At 39.1% G+C, this 21,410-nt stretch overlaps 1 protein-coding gene, 1 long non-coding RNA gene and 2 pseudogenes across 3 annotated transcripts; 2 read left to right on the plus strand and 2 right to left on the minus strand.

The window, feature by feature from the left end:
* Window positions 1-3,722: 3,722 nt before the first annotated feature.
* On the minus strand, window positions 3,723-5,962 carry LOC110041180 (uncharacterized; annotated as a pseudogene).
* A 2,040-nt stretch (window positions 5,963-8,002) lies between these two features.
* Window positions 8,003-14,078, plus strand: LOC149101225 (adenosine receptor A3-like). Of its 2 annotated transcripts, none has more exons than XM_089276543.1 (2): window positions 8,003-8,222; window positions 11,628-14,078. In XM_089276543.1, the coding sequence occupies exon 2, from the start codon at window positions 11,724-11,726 to the stop codon at window positions 12,645-12,647; it is 924 nt and encodes a 307-aa protein (XP_089132669.1). In that variant the 5' UTR covers window positions 8,003-8,222; window positions 11,628-11,723; the 3' UTR covers window positions 12,648-14,078. The 2 variants fall into 2 exon arrangements, with proteins under 2 accessions (XP_089132669.1, XP_089132668.1); XM_089276542.1 differs by lacking the exon at window positions 8,003-8,222 and adding an exon at window positions 10,148-10,286.
* A 75-nt stretch (window positions 14,079-14,153) lies between these two features.
* LOC149101226 (uncharacterized) lies at window positions 14,154-21,242 on the plus strand. The gene is made up of 2 exons (XR_016203188.1): window positions 14,154-14,773; window positions 20,136-21,242. It is a non-coding gene; the product is annotated as an uncharacterized LOC149101226 (long non-coding RNA).
* LOC149101227 (uncharacterized) lies at window positions 15,954-20,368 on the minus strand (annotated as a pseudogene).
* Window positions 21,243-21,410: the final 168 nt, after the last annotated feature.

The following is a 21,410-nucleotide window of genomic DNA, read 5'->3' on the forward strand; positions in this document are numbered from 1 at the left end:
AACTATGATAGACCCTCTACAAAAGCCTTAGTGATGACTCATCAAAAGTCATAAATAACCCAGGCGATATTGCAGGTAAAATAATTTTAATAGAAATCAATTAAAAGATTCGAAGGGGGAAAAAAACTTTACTAAATCATTTATTGACATAGTTCTCAGAGGGAAGTAGCTATGAAGACCGGAAAATATCGAAAGAGCAAACAAAGATGCCAAGATTTATGTTGGAAGGTCCACGATCGTGCACAATCTTTTGTTTTGCGCTCATACACTAAACATGAATTACGTAGCCATACAAAACGTTTCTATTGGTTAGTTCCTCAGCACGGAGTAAACAACTATTGTTTTTTGTGCACGGTCAAGGCCAAAAAAGCGAACAAAAACCTACAACAAAGAAATTTGTCGGGTTTCATAACCATTCCCTTCTATTAACTATGATTTCTAGGTGAATAAAAAAAAAAATTGAATCATCAAAACCGACTCAAGTACGATATCATAACCAAATCGATCATTCTGGAGAGAGATTGATTGACTTGAAAACTGAAGACAAATAATCCTTGCTATTTTTTTCTGTATGAAACCGTTAAGTTGACACTAAACCGTTTGTAGTACGAGAAAATCTTACCTTCAGACTTTTGGCTGTGATCCCGAGTCTCTGCACCAGGTCCTCCTCATCTTCACTCATCAAATATGGCCGTCGTCTGTATGCTCGCTCCAGTTCCAACACTTCAATGGGCGAAAAGGTCGTGCGCTGTCGCTTCATCCTCGGACGCTGCTCGGAATGTGTCAATACTTGATCGGGCTCACGGTCACAATCACTGGCTGAACTTGGGCTGTCTGAACAAGGAGATGATGTTGGGCTGGTAGCACTGCAGCTGTGTTGAGGACTTGGAGTCTGAATGGTGTGACGGCAGTGCACTGGCGCTGTTGAGAAAAATATATATATACGTTGGTACTTGCAAATAATACGAATAACTCGATGTATTGTATGGACAAGAAAACACAGAAATGCTGTTCTTGCAGCATCGTTCATTCTTCCATATTTCCTCTACCTTAAAATCCTTTAGCAATTTTAATTGAAATGCAAACTAAATTATTAACCATTAACAAGAAATCTAAATGAGAGTGAATGACTCGTCCACAAAGAGTGCAAGAATTTGTCCAAGTTTCACACTCCGCCATTTTCTTTACATCTTTCCTACTACACTGTTAGCATTATAAACGTATACCAGTAATAGATTGACCAGTATTGTTATTGTTGTTCTTGCTTATGTTAAGTTTAGTGCCTAGTATTGCTTTCTATTCATCAAATAAAACAGATTGGATAGAGCTGACTTGCGACAACAAAAGTTTCTGTTATCGAGACACTTTAGAAATTTGTGACCGCAGCACTGCAATATTAAGAAAATACAGTTCGTATTCGGTCAGTTACTGTAGAGTTTCAGACTTCTCGAGAATTGCAATGTGTGAGCTTTATATTACATAGTGAGACTATGAGTAACGTTTAAATTCTAAAAGTTTAACTTACCGGGACATGTTGACTCTTTCTGTGTTTCGTCATTCTCAAGACCCAGGATTGTGCTGATGGAAAAGTCGGTCAACTTCTGATGACGGAAGACTGGTGCCAAAGACGGAGCACGGATAGCAGAAGTGAATGACAAGTCACGTGATTTTCTTGAATTCGTAGAATCAACAACGGAACCAACTGACTTGAAGTAAAAACTCTCCATCATAACTGAGTTGATAAACTAGTTTAATGACTGAAGAACCCATGCAACCACCGATCTTATTTATACACTGACAGCTGTCAATCAACAAGAAACAAAGCGGTCCGACAAGAGTTAATCAGCCGTCGTAACCGATAACTAGCGAAATTCAATAACTATCAAACATTCGCACCGCTTATTAGCGGCTAGAGAATTAAACGTAGCGGCTTGTTTTACAAAGTTCTGACCGACAGATGCGGCAATTACTTTCTTTCCACTTGTCTCTTCGAAAAGAGTTTTAGGTTTCAAAACATTCAAACCCCTCACAGATTACCTTTGAGTTGTCTTTTGGCAGTTTTGAGAATTTAAATTAAAATTCCATCATACCCATGTATTTTTGTAGATGACTTTCTTTGCTCTAATTCTTATCTTTCTTCTAGAGAAAATGTTAGTAGTGTAAAAGGAATCGAGGTCTGATCAAGATTGAAAGTAAAAACCAAACATACATTACGCTCACCACATATTGTGTATACTTGCTTTCCTGTACTGTAATTTCTTTGTAGAGAATTTCGTGTTACATTGCTCAGTTATAATAGCATGTACCAAAGGCAGGACAGACAAACGCACAAAAAATTATTGAGAAGAACGGACCCGCGTAAAAACTTAACGGGCGTTTTTGTGTGGAGCGCAGGCCCGAAAAGGCAAAGTCGTCAGCGGCAATTTGGTTTTCAGATAATTTCTATAATAGCTTACCCAAATTCATTTAAATTACCGCTTTTTTCCAAGGCAGCCGATACGATAGTGAAAGCCGTCCCACCCAGAAACCAAAAATGCGGGCGGATGCATCAGCTTGCGCACTCATTTTGATAACAACTTTTAAAGGAGCTGTCAGTCACGGTATATTGAGTTATTTTGGCCACGTACAAAATTACCTTTAAATTGAAAGAAAACTAAAAAATAGTAGTTTACTAAGGTAGAACAGCATCAAAGACCTGATAATAAACCATAAAGAAACAAGGATGGTTAAGGATGGAGAAGATTGACGTTGATTGCGAACGACGACCTTTAACAAGTTTGGCTAAACTTTTCAAGATACGCAAACCTTGACGTATCTTTTAAGAATAGGAGGGTTAAGAGAACCACTTTGGAATAAAATGTGAGTAATATCTTAACTACTATTAGTTTCCAATCAGTAATGAGACGTGAATCCTTTTAGAAACGAAGGTGAGCGGTATCGGTGGGCACGAAGTTAAACAGTTTATAACTTTTTTTGACGTCGCGTCAATAACGCGACGAAAAGACGCGGAGAGAACCAAACAGGATCGAGAATGCTGTTAGAGATACGGTATAATTTAATTCGTGCAAGTCAGAGAGTGAACTGCTTGGAATTTATCGTGGATGCAATTTTGAAATTCCCAGAATTGTACTCTACTCAGTCCAATTGTCATTACTTATTTCTCTTGGATACAAAGTAGGTTTCACTCGAGTTTCGAAAACTAGTTAATGCAAGTTTCACTAGCTAAACTAGTTAAAGCAAGTTTCGGCCTTGCTTTAGCTTTGCAGTACTGCCCTACGAGATTAAGTCCAATATTTACCCCAGCCTCTCATACAGGTTTTCCCGCCGTTTCTGTCAGCTATATGTATTTACTTGGAGTTTTGATTGGTGAACTGGTTTCTCTGTGTCCTTTGTAATTGGCCGAATTGATTTCTTTGGTTTTGGTTTTACAGCACTGTACATTCCCACACAAACGATTGTGCAACAGTGCTGAGGTATTGAACCTGGTTTTCAATACTTGCACAAATAAATTAAAGAAAACAAAATATTATCCTCACTAATTACTTATTGTTTTATTAACATCACTGCTGACTAAATTACAAATGTTTCTTGATAAGTATGTTAAATATTCTACAAACTGTAATAAAATTGTATTTTCTTAGCTAATTAACTTTAGTGCGCTTTATTTCAAGGCAGTTAATGGCAATTTTTCTTAAACTGAAAATACCTGCTAATTTTGATCATTTCTAAATCCTACATTCAATACGGCTGGTATCTATGTAAGCCACCGCTGTATGATAGTCTCGCGGACCTCGCTTGTCTTCTCTTGAACTGGTCAGCGTGAAACATGGGTACTAGTAGTGATGAACGGCCTGTCAACTGGTTTGACTTAATTGACGAGTAATGGTTGTCTGCTCTGATTGGTCGACTGTGTGGTGGAACTTTCAAGTGATTTTCCAGCGCTGGGTAGGACATACGTATACATTCAGCATGTTTCCATTGGTCTGGAGGGGACTGGATCCGAAACTGCTGTCTCTTTGGAAGCACACCTTCCCTGACGAGACGACCAACCTGATTTGATGAGCTGGACTGGTACCTAGACGTCATCTTTTCTTCTTCTTTTCTTGATTTGGCCCGTCGGTTCTGGAACCAATACTATAAAGGAGAAAAACGAACAAACATTAGCAAAACATTCTTCGCAATATTGTAATAGAGTCAGTTTTGTTGGAACGCATTCAAGGCGTTGCAAAGATCTTTGTACAGAATCATTAACAGTCACAAATAAACTCTTGGTCTTCGGCCATCGTGTCTTGATAAGAAATATAGCACAAACAGCGGTGATAAACATTTTAAAAACATGCATTTTATGAACTTGATGTTTCGTACGCTGGTCAACATACATTTTTAAAAGTTTAACCGTTAAATTTTTCTCTGAAAAGCTATTTATACTGTATCAATGGGGGTCTGGAACCTAGGTATAAATAGCTTTTCAAAAAAATTTTAACGGTTATACTTTTGAAAATGTATGTTGACTAGCATACGAAACGTCAAGTTCATAAAACGCATGTTTTTAAAATGTCTCTCACCGCTGTTTCTTTTATATTTTTAGTCACAAATAACCTGTACAATATCGGGGGGTAAAATCAATTAAAAGAAATTTCTTGGCAGAATTGAGGGGAGAGTAAAAATTTCCTAAGAAACTTGATTGATCAATGCCGATTTCAAGATGATATATCTAAATCGATCATTATTTAAGGAAAGACATCAGATTAGGGATTATTACTTCCACCAGGTTAGAAGACTTGGCTTGAAAATTAAAAACAAATAAATCCCCCATATTATTTTTTAGGCATAAAATCATTAAATTGTCACTAACACTTTGTTGCATTAAAATTAAATCTTACCTTCAGACTTTTGGCTGTGACCCCAAGTCTCTGCACAAGGTCCTCCTCATCTGCACTCATCAAATATGGCCGCCGTCTGTATGCTCGCTCCAGTTCCCACACTTCAATGGGCGAGAAGGTCGTGCGCTGTCGCTTCTTCCTCGGAGGCTGCTCGGAATGTGTCGATACTTGATCGGGCTCGCTGTCACAATCACTGCTGGAACATGCGTTGTCTGAACAAGGAGATAATCGCGGGCTGGTATCACTGTAGCTGTGTTGAGAACTCGGAGTCTGAATGGGGTGACGGCAGTGCACCGACGCTGTTGACAAAAGAATATATACGTTAGCGTTCAGAAATAACTCGTACCTTAAAAAAAAAAAACAGTTTTCAATCCCATAGGACAGCATTGCTCGTTTTTTCTAAACTTCCACTCCCTTTCAATTATTGAAACCAATTTATAACCACTAACAAGAGCCTGAACCAATGTAAACAGTTTTTCCGCACAGAGTACATGAGTTTGACCAAGTTTCGCTCTCTAGCTCTGCTAACACCTTTACACCTTTCCTACTAAAATGGCATAGTCATTTTCACTGTCGATACAGCGCTCAGAACTGTGTTAAAGAAAACAGATTGGGTAGTGTTCACTTGCGAGTTCAAATAATTATACTAGAAACTTTTAAATTATACTTCAATCATCAGACCTCGCAGTAGTAAACTAATGAGAAAATACTTCTGTCTGTTACTTCACAGTCTCAGACTTCTCAATATTTACAATGTATGACATTAATATTACAAAATGAGCTTATTAGTAGTGTCACTTACCAGAGCCAGAGCATACTGTCTCTTTGTGTGTTTTGTCGCTCTCCAGACCCAGGATTCTGCTGATGGAGAAGTCGGTCGGCTTCCGTGGAAGGAAGACTGTTCCCAAGGGCAGAGTACTGATAGGAGAACTGGGAGAGAGCTCACGTGATTTTCTTGCATGTGTAGAATCAACGAGGGAAACAACTGACTTGAAGTAAGAACTCTCCATCATAACTGAGCTGATAAATTTGTTACAATAACTACAGCACAAAAGTCATTGACTGAATGAAGAACCCATGCAACCTCAGCTCTTATTTATACACTGACAACTGTCAATCAAGAAATAACAAAGCGGTCCGACAAACAAAACACGGAGTTTTTCAACCTTCCTCGCCGATAACTAGAGAGTTTACAATAATCTAACATTCGCTTCGCTACCCAGAGGTGAAAGAGTTAAAAATAACGGCTTATTTTACGAAGCGCAAACCAACAAATGCGGCAATTACTTTGTTTTGTTTTTGCTTTTTTCTTCAAAATAGCTTGTCAGTTAACCATTTTCGTGTGGAAATGTTTATTTTCCTTACATATTAGCTTTCTGCTTGTCTCTTCGTAATGGCTCCTCAGATTGACTGTTTTAGTTAGAAATAGCTTGCGCCCGCGCAAATGTTTTTTTTTTTTTTTTTTATGCGTCATTTTCATCCTCGAAAAATAAGACAGGACAGACCAAAGAAATATAGACGGACTTCGTCACGCTCGGTCCAAACTGCTACAACCTCGAGACAACATTCCCCTATACGGCATCGCGCTCGATTAGTAAGAAGTTATTATCGAGAACTTCGGATCCGCGTTTAAACTTAATCGGCGTTTTAAAAGGGCTCGGGGCCCGCAAAAGCAAAGTCATCGGCGGCAATTTGGTTTTCACATAATTTCTACCGGAGCTTGTGCAAATTCATTTAGATTACCGCTCTTTTCATGGCAAATGATGCGAAAATGGAAAGCCGCCTCACCCTGAAACTAAAGAAACGTCACAACCGTGTTTAGATACTCTAATAACACACCTATCGATCAATGAGAGCGCGCTTAGTAGCTCAGTTATTTTATAATACTCGATCGACGTGAAAGTGTTCTCTGAATATTATTCTCCAGTCAGTCAAAAATCTTCTACTTATTTTTTTGGGTGTTGATAATTCGAATTTGCTTTGGTTTTGCAGCACTAAAAAAACTCCCGCCACTATTTTTTTTGCTTTTTTCCACTCAGATATAAACCCAAACCCAGCAGTCAATCTTATGCACACGTTTTCCCACGCTTCGCGTCTGCCTCTTGCACGTAGGTTTGACTGGGTCGATGGTTTAGCTGCGTTCTTTGTGATAGGCCTTAATGGTTACTTTGGTTTTCCAATGCCATATTGTATTACTGTATTTCTTTTTCCGTATATCTAGCTACTAAATACGTTCGTTACATTTCCATACAAAAGATCTTGACGCAAGATGCTCCAGATCACAAACTATGCATTCGTTATATTTCGATCTTTGGCTTAGAAGTGTGTTCATCTTTACCAACTTTTTGTTACTTGAAAATTTATTTAACGCTTCGACGCCACGATAAGAGTGTTTGAGGACGAAGTCCACTTGGAAATGCGTTTGTATCATGCCGAATATAGATCCTCCGTGCTCCAGACGTTTTGATGTCATGCGTTACAAGCGTTCTTTTTGAAACATGTTGTACGTTTATGTCGCGTTTATTCTCTGTTATCTATCACTGTTTTGCATCTTGATCGCAATCCATGTTCGAGGAGTGAACAGAGCTCGAGCAAAGAAACTATTTCGACTTTTATGAGAGACTGATTTTCATCAACTCTTTGCTCAGCCCGCCACTTTATTGCGGGATTATTGGTGAAATATGGCGTGTGGTGCTAAATTAAAGACATTATCAGACGTTTTCTGCAAATAAATAGGACGGGAATATATGTTGGTTGAATTGTATCTTTTTATGAGAGGTTACTGTGTTTACGATGGTTTTGTATAAGCTTTGTCGCCAATTTTTCAACTTAAATGGAAAAAGTCCTTAATTAAAAAATATAACAAAAATAACAAAAACATTGTTGCTGTGCATTTTCTCCTCCTATCGTAGATCATAATTCACAAATTATTCACCTAAGAAACGTTCAATATAGGTGACAAGTCGCACTGTGGGTAAATATTTACCTTCGTTATGCGACAAAGACGGCCCAGGTAGACAATGATTAAAATCAGCCTATCAGTGCTATATTGCTGGTTCACCATAGTAGCTATTTTTCACTAATGGCAATTGGCCATTTGCGACTTTCCTTGCGAACAGGCTCCCGGCTGGGTTCAAGGACGAGCTAGCCGAGCGTGGTCTAAGGCGAGGGGAGCGACCCGGGAGAGGTCTGGTGAGGAAGGGGAGCGTTCCGCTTAGCTCGCTTCGCTCACCAAACTCTGTTTTCTTTGGTCATCAGCTCGCTCTCGCTCGCCGAATTTTTTTTCCGCCCTCGCCGAGAGCCTGTTCGCTGGCTAGGTGAAATTCGAGGAAGCACCCAGTAAATGTTAGAGTAGCAAGGCCATGACTAGAGTTTAAAGTCATTTTATTTCTTTAATTCTTATGCATACACAGCACAAGTGACAACTGCGCGACTGATTAAAACACAAAAGTGAGAACCTTAACTTTTATATGAATTAACACTGCGCCATTTTCAAACTTTGATGTTATATTTTGGCAATGATAATGAAATAACACCATAACACCACAAACAGTTGAACTCGCATTTCGCGTGCCTCCGCGGTTTGCGACAATATTCGTAACCAGATGAATTGTGATGTTAAAATATATGGACGTTTAAGGTAGGTTTCATTTCAGTCAATACGCATCAATATAAACCATATACATACGCATATTTATCTCATAGCGTCCCTTTCTGATCGTCATGTCCAATGGTTGTTAAGATAATAATATTCGACTGATATCGCGGGCTTTATTTTGGTTTTATATTTACGTCCAATAAAATATTTTGAAAGAGGATGAGGAATTCCTGAGCGAAAATTGTTTAATCATTTTGGCAATATTGATGCTTCATTCATCAGTGTTGTGCGGTCTCACGATGAGTTCTTTAATTTTATTATTTGTTAACCTCATGTATCGTGTTTAAAAAAAAATTCCTATATTAAGAATAAAGATTGGCGTGATTCCGAAATAATTCATATGACGTATCCTACTGCTACACTGACGCACCACGAACGATACTTTGAGCTTACATATGTATGTAGTAGTGGGCAGGTTGATGGGAGCCTGTCCGGGAAATGTCATCCGGCACTACACAGGGCAACCATTCATTTGGCAGTCGCAATTCAACTACAATGGCAGAACTCTGTTAACTCAGACTCGGTAAAGGTGTACGAAAAGATACCAATCAAGTGGGTTAGGCTGAACATATCTGGGCCACGAGCCAAATATATTGCCGTCCGGACCTCCCAATCAGTCATTAGGGAGCTTAAGAAACCACGACGGCGACGCCGAGAACAACGTCGATTAAAAAATTAATTTGTATTTTACCTACGAATCTCGCTATACTCTAAGTTCATTTACTTTGTTTATCACTGTCAAAACTATCGCCAAGCTAAATCCGGAACACAGCGATAAATTTGAAATAAAAATTTAAAAAAATTAGCCTTCGTTGTTCACATTCTCCAGACAACGCAGAATTTGGTCATTTCACGATGTTGTTGTTTACAGAGGACGGCAAAGAAATGTACCAAGAATTATGACGCACGTGCACAGCCATTGCACTGGTCATTAAATCTCTTTTTCGTTGACGTTCCTGTTGTTGTTGTTGCCGTTGCTGTCGTGTTCTTTTTTAAGCTCCCTATAAATATCTGTGAACGGTTTTGCTTAACTCTTCCTGTGAAATAGCATCCGGTGTAAACATACACCTGCAGTAATGGTTTGAGTCATCAGTTATTTTAATAACTAATGACTTAAGTCACTGCTATTGAAATAGTTGGCATGACTCGAAAGGAATAAGGTTACCGGAGAAACTAAGAATAATAATATTAAAAAAATAAACTCGCAATTGGTTTCGTTTTCCTTCTTCCAAAGAGATCAAACAACAAGCATCTTACTACAGAATATACTCATTTTAAAATGTGTGACGCATTTTCTCCTCTCAAGACGTAGGGTTTTTATTAAAATCTTGGTCTTCAAAGCTGTCGTTCATTAAACGTTATTGTCAGTTGATGTGATTTTAAGCAAAGTTGTTATCTTTCCTTTAAATATATATATTTTGCCAGCTGAAATTAAAAAAATTATGAACAAAAGGCAACCATCGAGAAAAAGCAATAAAAATAACTCAGAGGACGAAGCGAAACTGATGTGATATGGAATATGACCCGGAAATATGAGAACGTTGACTAATGCAGTGACAGGTATTGACTGAAGCCAATCTCATATCTAAAAGGCCCACCCTATATGCTAAAACCACCAACCATCTACTTGCAGATTTCAAACAGTTGCCGAACACTTAGCGTTCGAGAAAGCTTTCTGTTTACGCTGTCAGCTACAACCAACACTGATAACCGAAACGATTCACAAGGCAAGTTCAGTCTTTCAGGTAATCCTTTTTCGTTTTCTTTTCTTTTTGTTTTTGTTTTTTCTTTTAGAGAAACTGCCCTTCAAGTTAGCAGTTGACGACGAATATTCAGCTCATCTTCAGTGTGGTTTAGCAGTGGTTTCCATCAAATATAAGTATTCTACGTAGAAGTAAAACTAAAACTACAATGTCTTTGCAAAGGTATATACTTGTTATATAAACATCTCACCCATACATTAACCGAATCGCTCTTCGGGATTATCTACGAGGAAGTACGCGATAATTTTATTTTCGATCTAGAGTCCAAGAGTGCTTCTTTCAAATGTTGTTTGCTCGAGATAGAACAATCGAAATACGGTATTGAGTTTTAATGTTTTGAGAATGACAGATTACATCCAGGTTTGTATACGTTAAATGGTGCCGTGATGGAAACCACAATTAGAAGACCGTGCCTAATATCTATTGGAAATTTGCAAATTTGGAGGCTTGCTACAAGGAAATGCAAACAGACTTTTATCTCAGATTTAGGCTTGAAAATTCTATAGAAGAATGTAAGGACCTCCATTAGAAAGGCAGAGGTTTGCAATAAATGTTATTTCATGACGTGACAGCACTCAGAATTTAGCTAAGAAGTGAACTCGCAATAGGCTTTTTCCAAAAACACTTATCTATTACTTAACCAAAAAAAAATATGAAACGAGCTTCATTTAAAAAAATAAAAACAAAAACAAAAACAAAACAAAACTGAGAGAGCTAGTAGCGTTGCAAACTCGTCATGAGAGCTAAACAAATCCTGAAAAAGTGCTGTGAATTTGAACAACAAGTAGTTCTTGTCAGCTGTCAGTTATTTGCTCAACTTTAAGTGATTTCTTAGCGAAGACTTCCTCTTTCAAATATTTGTGCAAGCGTTAGGTCTACTTCTCGAAAAAAAGGTTAAAACCATGTGGGAGATTTTCACGGAGAATTATTATTATGACAGTGTAAAGCGACCTTCTGCTTATTGTGAGAAAATACGTTAAAAAATCGAGTTAAACTAAGAGAAAGGAGGGTGAAGGGAGAAGGTGGAGTTTCAAGGAATTTTTCCCCATTGCCACTGTCCAAGCTTTAAAAGACATCCAGCTTATACAAACAGATCGACCAGCTTCGAAAGGCTATCACAAAGGATAGGATCATAACTGATAATCAAATTTTAAAAAGTGTTATGGTGTTGTGGTGCTACTTCTTCCAAGTGTTTCATGGCTTAGACAGAAAATTGGCTCAGTTATGCTCATGAGTACCAGCTCGGGTCTGCTTAAAAACTTCCTCTAAAAGAGATATCATTCACGTGATTTTGCGCGCTGAAATATATTTCCTTATCAACAGGGGACGTGTAATAATTGGTGTAACGACCAGCTGAAGAGAGCTGTAGAAGAGTGTTGGAAATATCTTCGTGACAGACCCTTAAAGGAAGTTAAGAAAATGGATAATTTAACTGTGTATGAAAACGACACGAACGTTCAACAGTTATTTTGCCCAACTGGTCTTTATGGAGTACATCTTAAGATATTGATTTCAGCATTCAATATTCCTTTCTGCGTCACAGCATTTCTGGGGAATATTCTGATTATTGTTGCTCTTAAGAAAGTATCGTCTCTTCGTCCACATTCAAAACTTCTCTTCAGCTGCCTTGCGGCAACCGACCTATGTGTGGGTGCCATCACGCAACCTCTGTTTGTCATCTACCTCATGTCTCCAGAGCACTCTAGACTTTGCTTTTATGCTGTGGTGTCTTTTCTTACAATAGGCATGATTTTTTGCGGAGTGTCTTTGTTAACGCTGAGTGCTATAAGTGTAGACAGACTTCTCGCTCTTTTGCTGGGGCTACGATACAGGCAGGTAGTAACTTTGAGGCGAGTGCGGATCATCGTAGTTACATTTTGGATTGTTTGCACATTCATAGCAGTTACTTTAACTTACAACCACCAAATACCTTACTACATGGCATTCGTGATTTTTATATTGTGCATAGTGACCTCAACCTTCTGTTACTCAAAAATCTATTGCACACTTCGACATCGCCAAACTCAAGTACACGACCATATCCAGCAAGGACAAGCGAATGGAGCAGTCATTCCAATGAATCTAGCACGTTACAAGAGGACAGTGTCTAGTGCGTTGTGGTTACAAATGGCGTTACTGGCTTGTTATTTCCCAGGGATTATACCATTCTTTATCTTACAATTCCACGCACCTACGCCGTCTATTGAATTTGCATCAGCTTTAGCACTTACTCTCTTTTTGCTAAACTCCACTTTAAACCCAATTCTGTATTGTTGGAAGATGAGGGAGATAAGACAAGCAATGAAGGACACGATTGGACACTTTTGGTGTTTTTCGAGCTAACTGCGTTGCGACTGTAGACTTAAGTAATTGAAAGAATGTAAGAGGGTCTCAACAGAGTGCCACAGCTAACCGTATTATGGTTAACAGAAATCTTAGAAATTAGTTACCATTGTTTTCAAAAGTTAAAAATTAACTTTTCTGTTTAAAAAAGTTGAAAGTTTATTTTGACTTCTGTAAAAAGCCTTAGGATCATTCCAGGACGGAAAAAGACGGGTATTAATTTAATTGTTGACTTATATAGCTTGCCAGCCAGAAAAAGAAAAAACAAAAACAAAAACAAAACGTAACGTCTTAACAAGAGATCTTAAGACTTTCACTTTTGTTTTACAGTTAATATTTTTTATGGCTAACGGTTTCAATTTTTCAATTTTTTAGGCCTAACGGCTAAATTTTGGCTCGTTTTACGGCTAACGGTTAACCCCAATGAGACTCTAATGCAATTCCTTCCTCAGAAAATTAATCCACAACAAAACCGTCACAGCACTGAGTCGATTAACGCAGAAAATGCACCTAGTTCTCACACAATAAATTTTTTTTTGTTAATGAGGGCTCTCTGCTTAAACAGGGATAGCTGCCAACGAACATAAGAACGAATATCAGAACTAGCAGGGTAAATTGCTGTAAAGATACCTTCATTTGAGTTTTTTTAATACTGGATAGGCACATAGAGTGCCACAACTTGTAAAGAAGAAATTCGTTTCGTGTAGAACAGGACGAAAAGAGGCCAGTTTAATGTTTATTACAGGATAACTGACATTTTAAATTTATTTAACGAGAAGCTGTTATTTTACTAGTATTGCCAACCCAGGGCATCAAAATTAAACTAAAGTGAAAATCCGTGGGAGGTAACCAACTGAAAGTATTGATGAGATTGATTATTCGCTGGTACATGTGTAACTCGCAGCACTGGCTTTTTTAATATGTACATTTGCACGTGCGCTATACTTAGTTAACAGCATTAGTGCCAAATAGTGGCACAAGGAAGCTATTGTAATTAAAAGAGGGAGTTTAAGAAAACCACAACGGCAACGGGAAAAGACGCTAAACAAAAGGTTTAATGAGCAGAACAATGGTTTTGCGGGTGCGCTATAATTCTTGGTACATTTCTTTGCCGTTCGCTGCAAAACTACACCGTGAAATGACCAAAGAAAACGTGAACCACAACGGATAATTTTTAAAATTTATATTTCGAATTTTACACTGGGTCCCATGTTTGCTTTCCAGATAGTTTTGACAAAGAGAAACAAACTGAATGAATTTAGAGTAACACAAGATTGGTCAAGATTAGTAGGTAAAATATCAATTCATTTTTTATTCGACGTTGTCCTCGGCCTTACTTAAACCTCCCCAAGAGAAGATCAAAATCTTTTGTTCCAATGTTTCACTTGTAGTGTTGGGATTTACGCAGATCAATAAAATTTGAAAATGCCATCCTTTTTGAAGCCTTCTGTTTCTGCTTGACTTCACGCCCCTTTATTCGGGAGTCGACGAAGTTGGGGGGGGGAGGGGAGGGGAGTTAGGTTGGAGTGGGAAGCTGAGAGAAGTGGATTTACATTGATTTGCCCAGTTCATGGTGGTTTTTGTAGGTACATGGAATTGGAGCCATCAGCGGAAGTCTAGTTCCTAAGCTCTCTCTTCCTCTATGAAGGATAACTTGCATGCGCATGCTCAAAGCGAGCCAATCAGTGTGAAGTTCGCGGGCGCTCTGGCCTTAAACTGTTCGTTTAAATGACGAATTCAACTACACGACAGAGTACACCACCACAAGAAACATGGTCGCAAGTTTTATATAAAACAATTTGACAAGCATGCACTACAACTAGAAACGCCGGAAATGAACGAAACTCGGCTACAGCGTTAAGTCACACGACACATGATTAATTGCTTAAAACTAAATAGCCAATTCCTTCTATGAGATGTGCCTGTAAGGAATCGTGGTGGTTGTATTTATCAAAACAAATAGCCAATCCAAGATGATCACTACAACTACCAAGATCCCCTGCAGGTACATCTCATAGAGACAATGGAACATTAACTGTCAAATCCTTCCTATGGTTTGCACATTACACAGGTGAAATAGGTAGGTGAGTAGGTCAAGTCTACATGCCAAGTGGCCCAATAGGCCGGTGAGTATCTCTAATTTCTGTGGCAAGAAGCGACTAGGATTATTTCTTCTCACCCTGGATGGGATGCTAATCCATCGCAGGGTTACCCCCGCATTAAATTCGTACCGATATATACACCTGGGTGGAGAGGGGGTCTGTGATAGTAGCGTGTCTCGCCCAAGAACACAACACAATGTCCTCGACCAGGGCTCGATCCCGGACTGCTCGATTCGAAAACGATCAAAGTAACCGTGAAATATTCGTCTCTTTAGCGAGTGATTTGAACTTTGCGGATAAGGAAGTTCAAGATGGCGGCTAACGAGTAGTGTTCTTGCCTTTAGTTTTCAGCGGGTGACAGCGGGTGGTGCCCGTAGGTTGAATTTTGGGGTTGGTAAAAAGAAATGGTCGAGTTCTGACTATGGACATTAAGTTGTCCTCGTCTCTCGTTTTTACTTCCTGCGCGATGGCTTCAACCCCTTTATAGAGCGAGGTGTGAAGATTCGCAATAACTTTGTCTTTAACCGCATCGAATGCATTGTTTTTAGGGAGGGTATATAGATCGTTTTCACGTGACGTCATCACTTTTTAAGATCCAAAACTAAAGAGCCACCAAAGACTTTATCTTCATCAGACATAAGAGGCGGTATATTTATATCTGTTTACAATTTTACAGCTCAATCGCGTGCTTCGTTTGGAAACCAGAGCATTTTGCATTTCAGGGTTATGGAAGTGCGTGACGTGACACAAGGCTACGACCGACTTTGTTAAAAAATATAAACTCATGATTTTGAGCTTTTTTAGAAGTTAGAGCATTGGTTAGAGCATGTAAATGCTTGTTTGTTCTGTACTGATAATCAGTTGCCTAGATACGGATGTTTACACTATTTTCCGGCCGCCATATTGATGTACCACGGATCTGCACCAACATGACGTTTTCATACTGAGCTCTGTAAATTTCTGCGAAACATTTCGACGAATACCTGGAGTTTGGGGAGGCTTTTTCCACTGGATGGTTTTCGATTTATTTTTTTACTGCGTGACAGTGAAGACGATCTGTAGGGCATTGTTGTGAGCGTCTACTGATGCATTTGTAGTAATCAAATGTGTACCTTCATTGCCAAAATTATTAACTTCCTCTGGTCAGCCATCCATCAAAGCTCCCATAAAATGAATGAACTGTTGATATCGAGACTTCCAACTTAATCTATTTATTATTCATCGCAGCTGACTAAATTACAATTGGTTCTTGAAAGCTATGATAAATATTTTACAAATTGTAATAAAATTGTATTTTGCGAGCACATGACCTTTAATTTAGTTCATTTCAAGACACTAAAACAAGTTTGGCATTACAAATTGAACAAATTCCTAACTATTTGCGATCATTTCTAAAAGGTCCTAAAACCTGCATTCAATATGGCTGGTTTCTATGTAAGCCGCAGCTGTGCCGTAGTCTCGCGGACTCCACTGGTCTTCTCTTGAACTGGTCAGCGTGAAACATGGGTACTGGTAGCGACGAACGGCTTCTCAACTGGTTTGATTTGAATGATGAGTAATGATTGTCTGTTCTGATTGGTCGACTGTGTGGTGGAACTTTCAAGTGGTTTTCCAGCGCTTGGTAGGACATGCGTATACATTTAGCGTGTTTCCACTGGTCTGGAGGGAACTGAATCCGAAACTGCTGCCTCTCAGAAAGCACACCTCCCCTGACAGGACGCCCAAACTGGTTTGACGAGTTGTACTGGTTCCCAGACGTCATCTTTTCTTCTTCTTTTCTTGATTTGGCCCGTCGGTTCTGGAACCAATACTATAAAGGAGAAAAACAAACAAACAAAAACGTCAGCAAAACATTGCTCTTAATAACCCAGTTCGAGGTCCATATTGTAAGTTACGGACCGAGTTTTTCCCCATCGATTTACGACCCAAGGGCGAAGCGCGCGGGGCCTAAATCGAAGGGGAAAAGACGAGGATCCGTAACTTACAGTAAGGACCGAGAAAACGAGGTTAGTAAGAGATTTATCATATCCCTACCGTGTCTGACGGGTTCGGGAACGATTTCTATTCACACGGAACACCTTCAAATTTCTGAAGCACCTCGAAAGCAAAACGGGTCAATTTGAAAACGTTGTTAAGTGACTCTTAAGTCGTTAGCAGGTTTAATACACAATTTCAGAAGTAAAAGAAAGTTTTAAACTTTTACTTGCTAAAAAAGTTAAGAACACTTGGCGATAAATCACGTTACATTTTGGCAACAAAAACCGCTTTAAATTTTAGCGGGCTGTAGAGTAGAATACGGCCCGCTAAATTGACCAATCACAGCCCACATACTAACTGAGAGATATAATACAAAGGCTTACAAAGATCTTTGTATAGAATCAGCAAGAGTCTTGAATAGCCTATACCAGGAGCCATAATCGGGGACGGAGACCGTAAGCGCACGCCATTTCTAGTATTGGGGTTGTCCCCATGATATGGGACAATAATTCTATTTTTAGAACAAATTGCGCAATCGCCTGCGGCACACGCGTGTACATGCTGCGAGGATTTTTGCAGATGTCGCGCGGGGGAAATGGCGTCCGAAATTCCCGACATTTTCCATGTTTTTGGCCCACAACTCAACGCGTTAACGTCTGTTGGAATTTTGCTTAAGTATTTTCGTCGTAAGTTGCTCCAGTTTGAGTGAAGTAAGACAGTGTCGAATTTAGGTATGTTCCGCTTTAAGCTTATATATATCGCTGACCAAGTTGTGTTCCGACGGATGCTTCTTTTACGTTTACATGAGCTGTACATTACTCCACTTATTTAATTTCACATATGTTGAAGAGCTTTTCCATTACACAGCAAAAAACTAGCTGAATATATTTAGTTATAGCAGAGCTTCAGGACTTCATAGTTTCCTAGCTCCTCTTGCCACACGCTTGCGAGGAATTTGTTAGTCTATCGCAACTGAAAAGTAAAACAAAATAATTGCTAGTTTCGTCAGTTTGAGTTTCGCCTGAATTGTAAGCAACGCTTGATGTTTCATCAAGGTCCAATAACTTTACGTCCGTAGATACTGCTCAGTTTTATTCGTGTAAAAATCCAGTGAATTCTCTGTTGTCGATGAATGAGAGCGCCCGCCGATGCGTGTTTTGTACAGTCACGGTAAACATGACAAATTGTGCTTCCGCCGCACTTTCGTGTGAAAGCGTACATCGAACTCAAACAATAACTCTATAGTTTTAAATATGTTTAAGATTGATAAATGTTTGAGAACGTATTAGAAGTTAAGCTGAAAATATGTGAATAAAGGAGAAATAATCAGCAAAGTTACGATGACGCTTTCTTTATTCAACTTCGAATAACGATTTCGATTTTGTTGATCGAGTTATCAAAACTCCTTGTCTATTTTCATTTTCGCAGTGTAAAACTTCACTATGCTTATGTTGAAGAAACAGCATGATGTTAGTAGCCTTTTTTGCGTTCGTGAAATTTGTTGCAGCATCTCAGCACAAAAGATAACGAAAGAAATCTTTGTCAAGCTTTGTTGACAATTGAAAACACCGACTCGGACTTGAAAGTGCACGAGCTGCACTATACAAATGAGCTAATTGTACGCGTCAGACTCACCAAACAAGCAGAAACAATAAGAAACCATCAAAACAGGATTTGGTTATGATTAACCATTGTCTGAGAAACTCACAAATTAACTCGATACCAGAGTAGAGAGTTTTCTTGCTATATTCTTAAGTCAGAACAAACGCAAAAACATACGCGTAAGCTTACAACTAGCGCGAGCAGATCTTATTATTCATTCCCAGCGCGAGATTGAAGTCTTGTTTTCGACCCTGAAAAACCCACCTTTTCCGTTAGCTCAGAGCATGAAACTACATATAAGCGTCCTGGTTCGTATTCCCTGCCTTACTCCTTGCCATCGCTATGAAAAATACGTAAGAGAATCTCTCAAGGTCTCTCAACTCTCAACATTTGATCACGCAACGTGACAACATCCACGCGAGAGCCCCCGACATGTGCGTGGATCCGCGCGGATATATGACGTCAGGATGGCGCAATTTGTTCTAAAAATAGAAAAATTGTCCCATATCATAGGTGCGCGCGGATCCCAAGACTTACGGTCTCCGTCCCCGATTATGGCTCCTGCCTATACATTATTCTGACGCGGGGGTGAGGGTGGTGGGACGGCGGGATCAATTAAAAGAATTTTTTGGTAGAATTGAAGGGAGAGTACAACTTTACTAAAACACTATATTTCTAACAAAATAACAAACTTGAACCATCAATGCCGATTTCAAAACGATATCATAATCAAATCGATCATTATTTCAAGTAGGAGAGAAATCAAATTAGCCGGGATTATTACTTCTACCAGGTTAGAAGACTTGGCTTGAAAATTAAAAACAAATATTTCGTCCATACGTTGTTGGTATTGAGTTGTTAAATAAATTGTCACTAAAACCGTTTTGCAGTAATTAAAAGTAAATCTCTACCTTCAGACTTTTGGCTGTGATCCCGAGTCTCTGTACCAGGTCCTCCCCATCTTCACTCATCAAATATGGCTGCCGCCTGTATGCTCGTTCCAGCTCCCACACCTCCACAGGCGAGAAGGTCGTACGCTGTCGCTTCTTCCTCGGAGGCTGCTCGGAATGTGTGGATACTTGGTCTGGCTCGCTGTCACAATCACTGCTGGTACTTGTGTTGTCTGAACAAGGAGATGATGTTGGGCTGGTATCACTGTAGCTGTGTTGAGAACTCGGAGTCTGAATGGGGTGACGGCAATGCACCGGCGCTGTTGACAAAAAATACATACCTTAGAACTAACAAATAACTCCTACGTTTTTAGAAAATCAGTTTTCAATGCCGGCGGCATTGAATAAATACCTTGTATGGACAAGAAAACTCAGAAAAGTTGCTCTCACAGCAGGGTTCATTCTCCAAAACTTCCACTACCTACTTTTAATTACTAAAATCAATTTGTAACGATTCACAACAAACCAAAACGAGAGTAAACATTTTTTCCACAGAGGCAGACTGAACGAACTTGACTAAGTTTCGCTCTCCAACTCCGCTAGTATTTTTAGACCTTTGCTGCCAAAATGGTAGTCTTACATTCTTATGTCAATACAGTCCTTAGAACTGTTTTAAATAAAACAGATTTGCTAGAGCTCACTTGCGACATGAAATATTTCTACTATAAACTTTTAAATTATACTTCAATTGTCAGGAACCATAGCAGTAAACTAATGAGAAAATAGTTCTGTCTGTTACTTTACCGTTTGAGACTTCTCGTTATTTACAACTGGGTATGACATAATATTACAAAGTGAGCATATAAGTTAAGCTTACCAGAGCATATTGACTCTTTGTGTCCTTCGTCGTTTTCCAGACCCAGGATTCTGCTGATGGAAAAGTCGGTCAACTTCTGTTGACGGAAGACTGGTGCCAAGGACGGAGTACGGATAGGAGGACTGTGTGAGAGCTCACGTGATTTTCTCGACTGCGTAGAATCATCGACGGAAACAACTGACTTGAAATAATAACTCTCCATCATAGCTGAGCAGATAAACTCCAGTTACAATAACTACAGCACAAAAGTCATTTACTGAATGAAGAACCCATGCAACTGCAGCTTTTACTTATACACTGACAGCTGTCAATCAACAAACAAAAAAGCGGCCCGACAAACAAACACAGAGTTTGTCAAAGGTCGTTGCCGATCACAGTGAGTTTTGAAATAATCAAACATTCGCACCGCTACATAGCGTCAAGAAAGTTAACTGGGTTGCGGCTTATTTTACGAAGGGCTGACCGACAAATGAACCAATTACTTTCTTTCTGCTTGTCTCTTCAGAACTGCTTTTCCGTTAACAGCATTAGTTTCAAAATATTTATTCTCCGTACAGATAAGTTTCCAGTTTCCTTATGTCACTTTTGAGAATTTAGCGGTCAATCAAACCCATGTATCAAGATAGTTGACGATTCTCTTTGTTGTCTTTACAGAGCGTTTCCTCTTGATAAAGTATTGGCACAGTAAGAGGAACCTATAAAGCTATTAATTAGTTTTTCTGTGTTTTTGTTTCTACTACTGTTTCCTTGCTGTAAATATAAATTTTCTGTAGAGAACATCAAGGTTAATTTTCACTGTCGTGTTATTTTACGCGCGTCAACGGGAGGGAAACAGCTTTGCGCTCGTAAAATAAAATATAGTTAAAGTTTGCGCGACCCGCGTAGAGAACATTAACGTTAATTTTCACTATCGTGTTATTTTACGCACGTCAACGGGCGGAAAACAGCTTTACGCTCGTAAAATAAAATAGAGGTAAAGTTTGCGCTAAAGTGTACCTGGTCCATGCGTGTAGCATTGCTGGATTACAACGAAGATATTGTGACAAGAATCATGTGTGTTAACATTAATATCGGGCTACGAGCAGTTTTCTTTATAAACAGGATCCACTGGACTAGCAATAAACTGCGCGCGTAAAAATTTATTTAATGTTTGTCCCATATTTTTATTCTTGAAAATTTCAAGGACAGGAACGGAGACCACCGGCTAAAATATAGCATGTATATTGTACAAAGGACCCCCCGCTTAACTTAGCGCGCTTTTTTTTGTTGTGCGGGATCCGCAAAAGACCAACTTAACGGCGGTAACTTGGATTTC

The sequence above is a fragment of the Orbicella faveolata genome, unplaced genomic scaffold (genome assembly GCF_042242905.1).
Source record: "Orbicella faveolata isolate gen_17 unplaced genomic scaffold, um_ofav_v1 contig_4, whole genome shotgun sequence".
In the NCBI taxonomy this organism is placed as follows: domain Eukaryota; kingdom Metazoa; phylum Cnidaria; class Anthozoa; order Scleractinia; family Merulinidae; genus Orbicella; species Orbicella faveolata.

Bases quoted from the DNA above. Each gene is read 5' to 3' on its own strand.
- LOC149101225 (XM_089276543.1), top strand. From the start codon at position 11,724: ATGGATAATTTAACTGTGTATGAAAACGACACGAACGTTCAACAGTTA.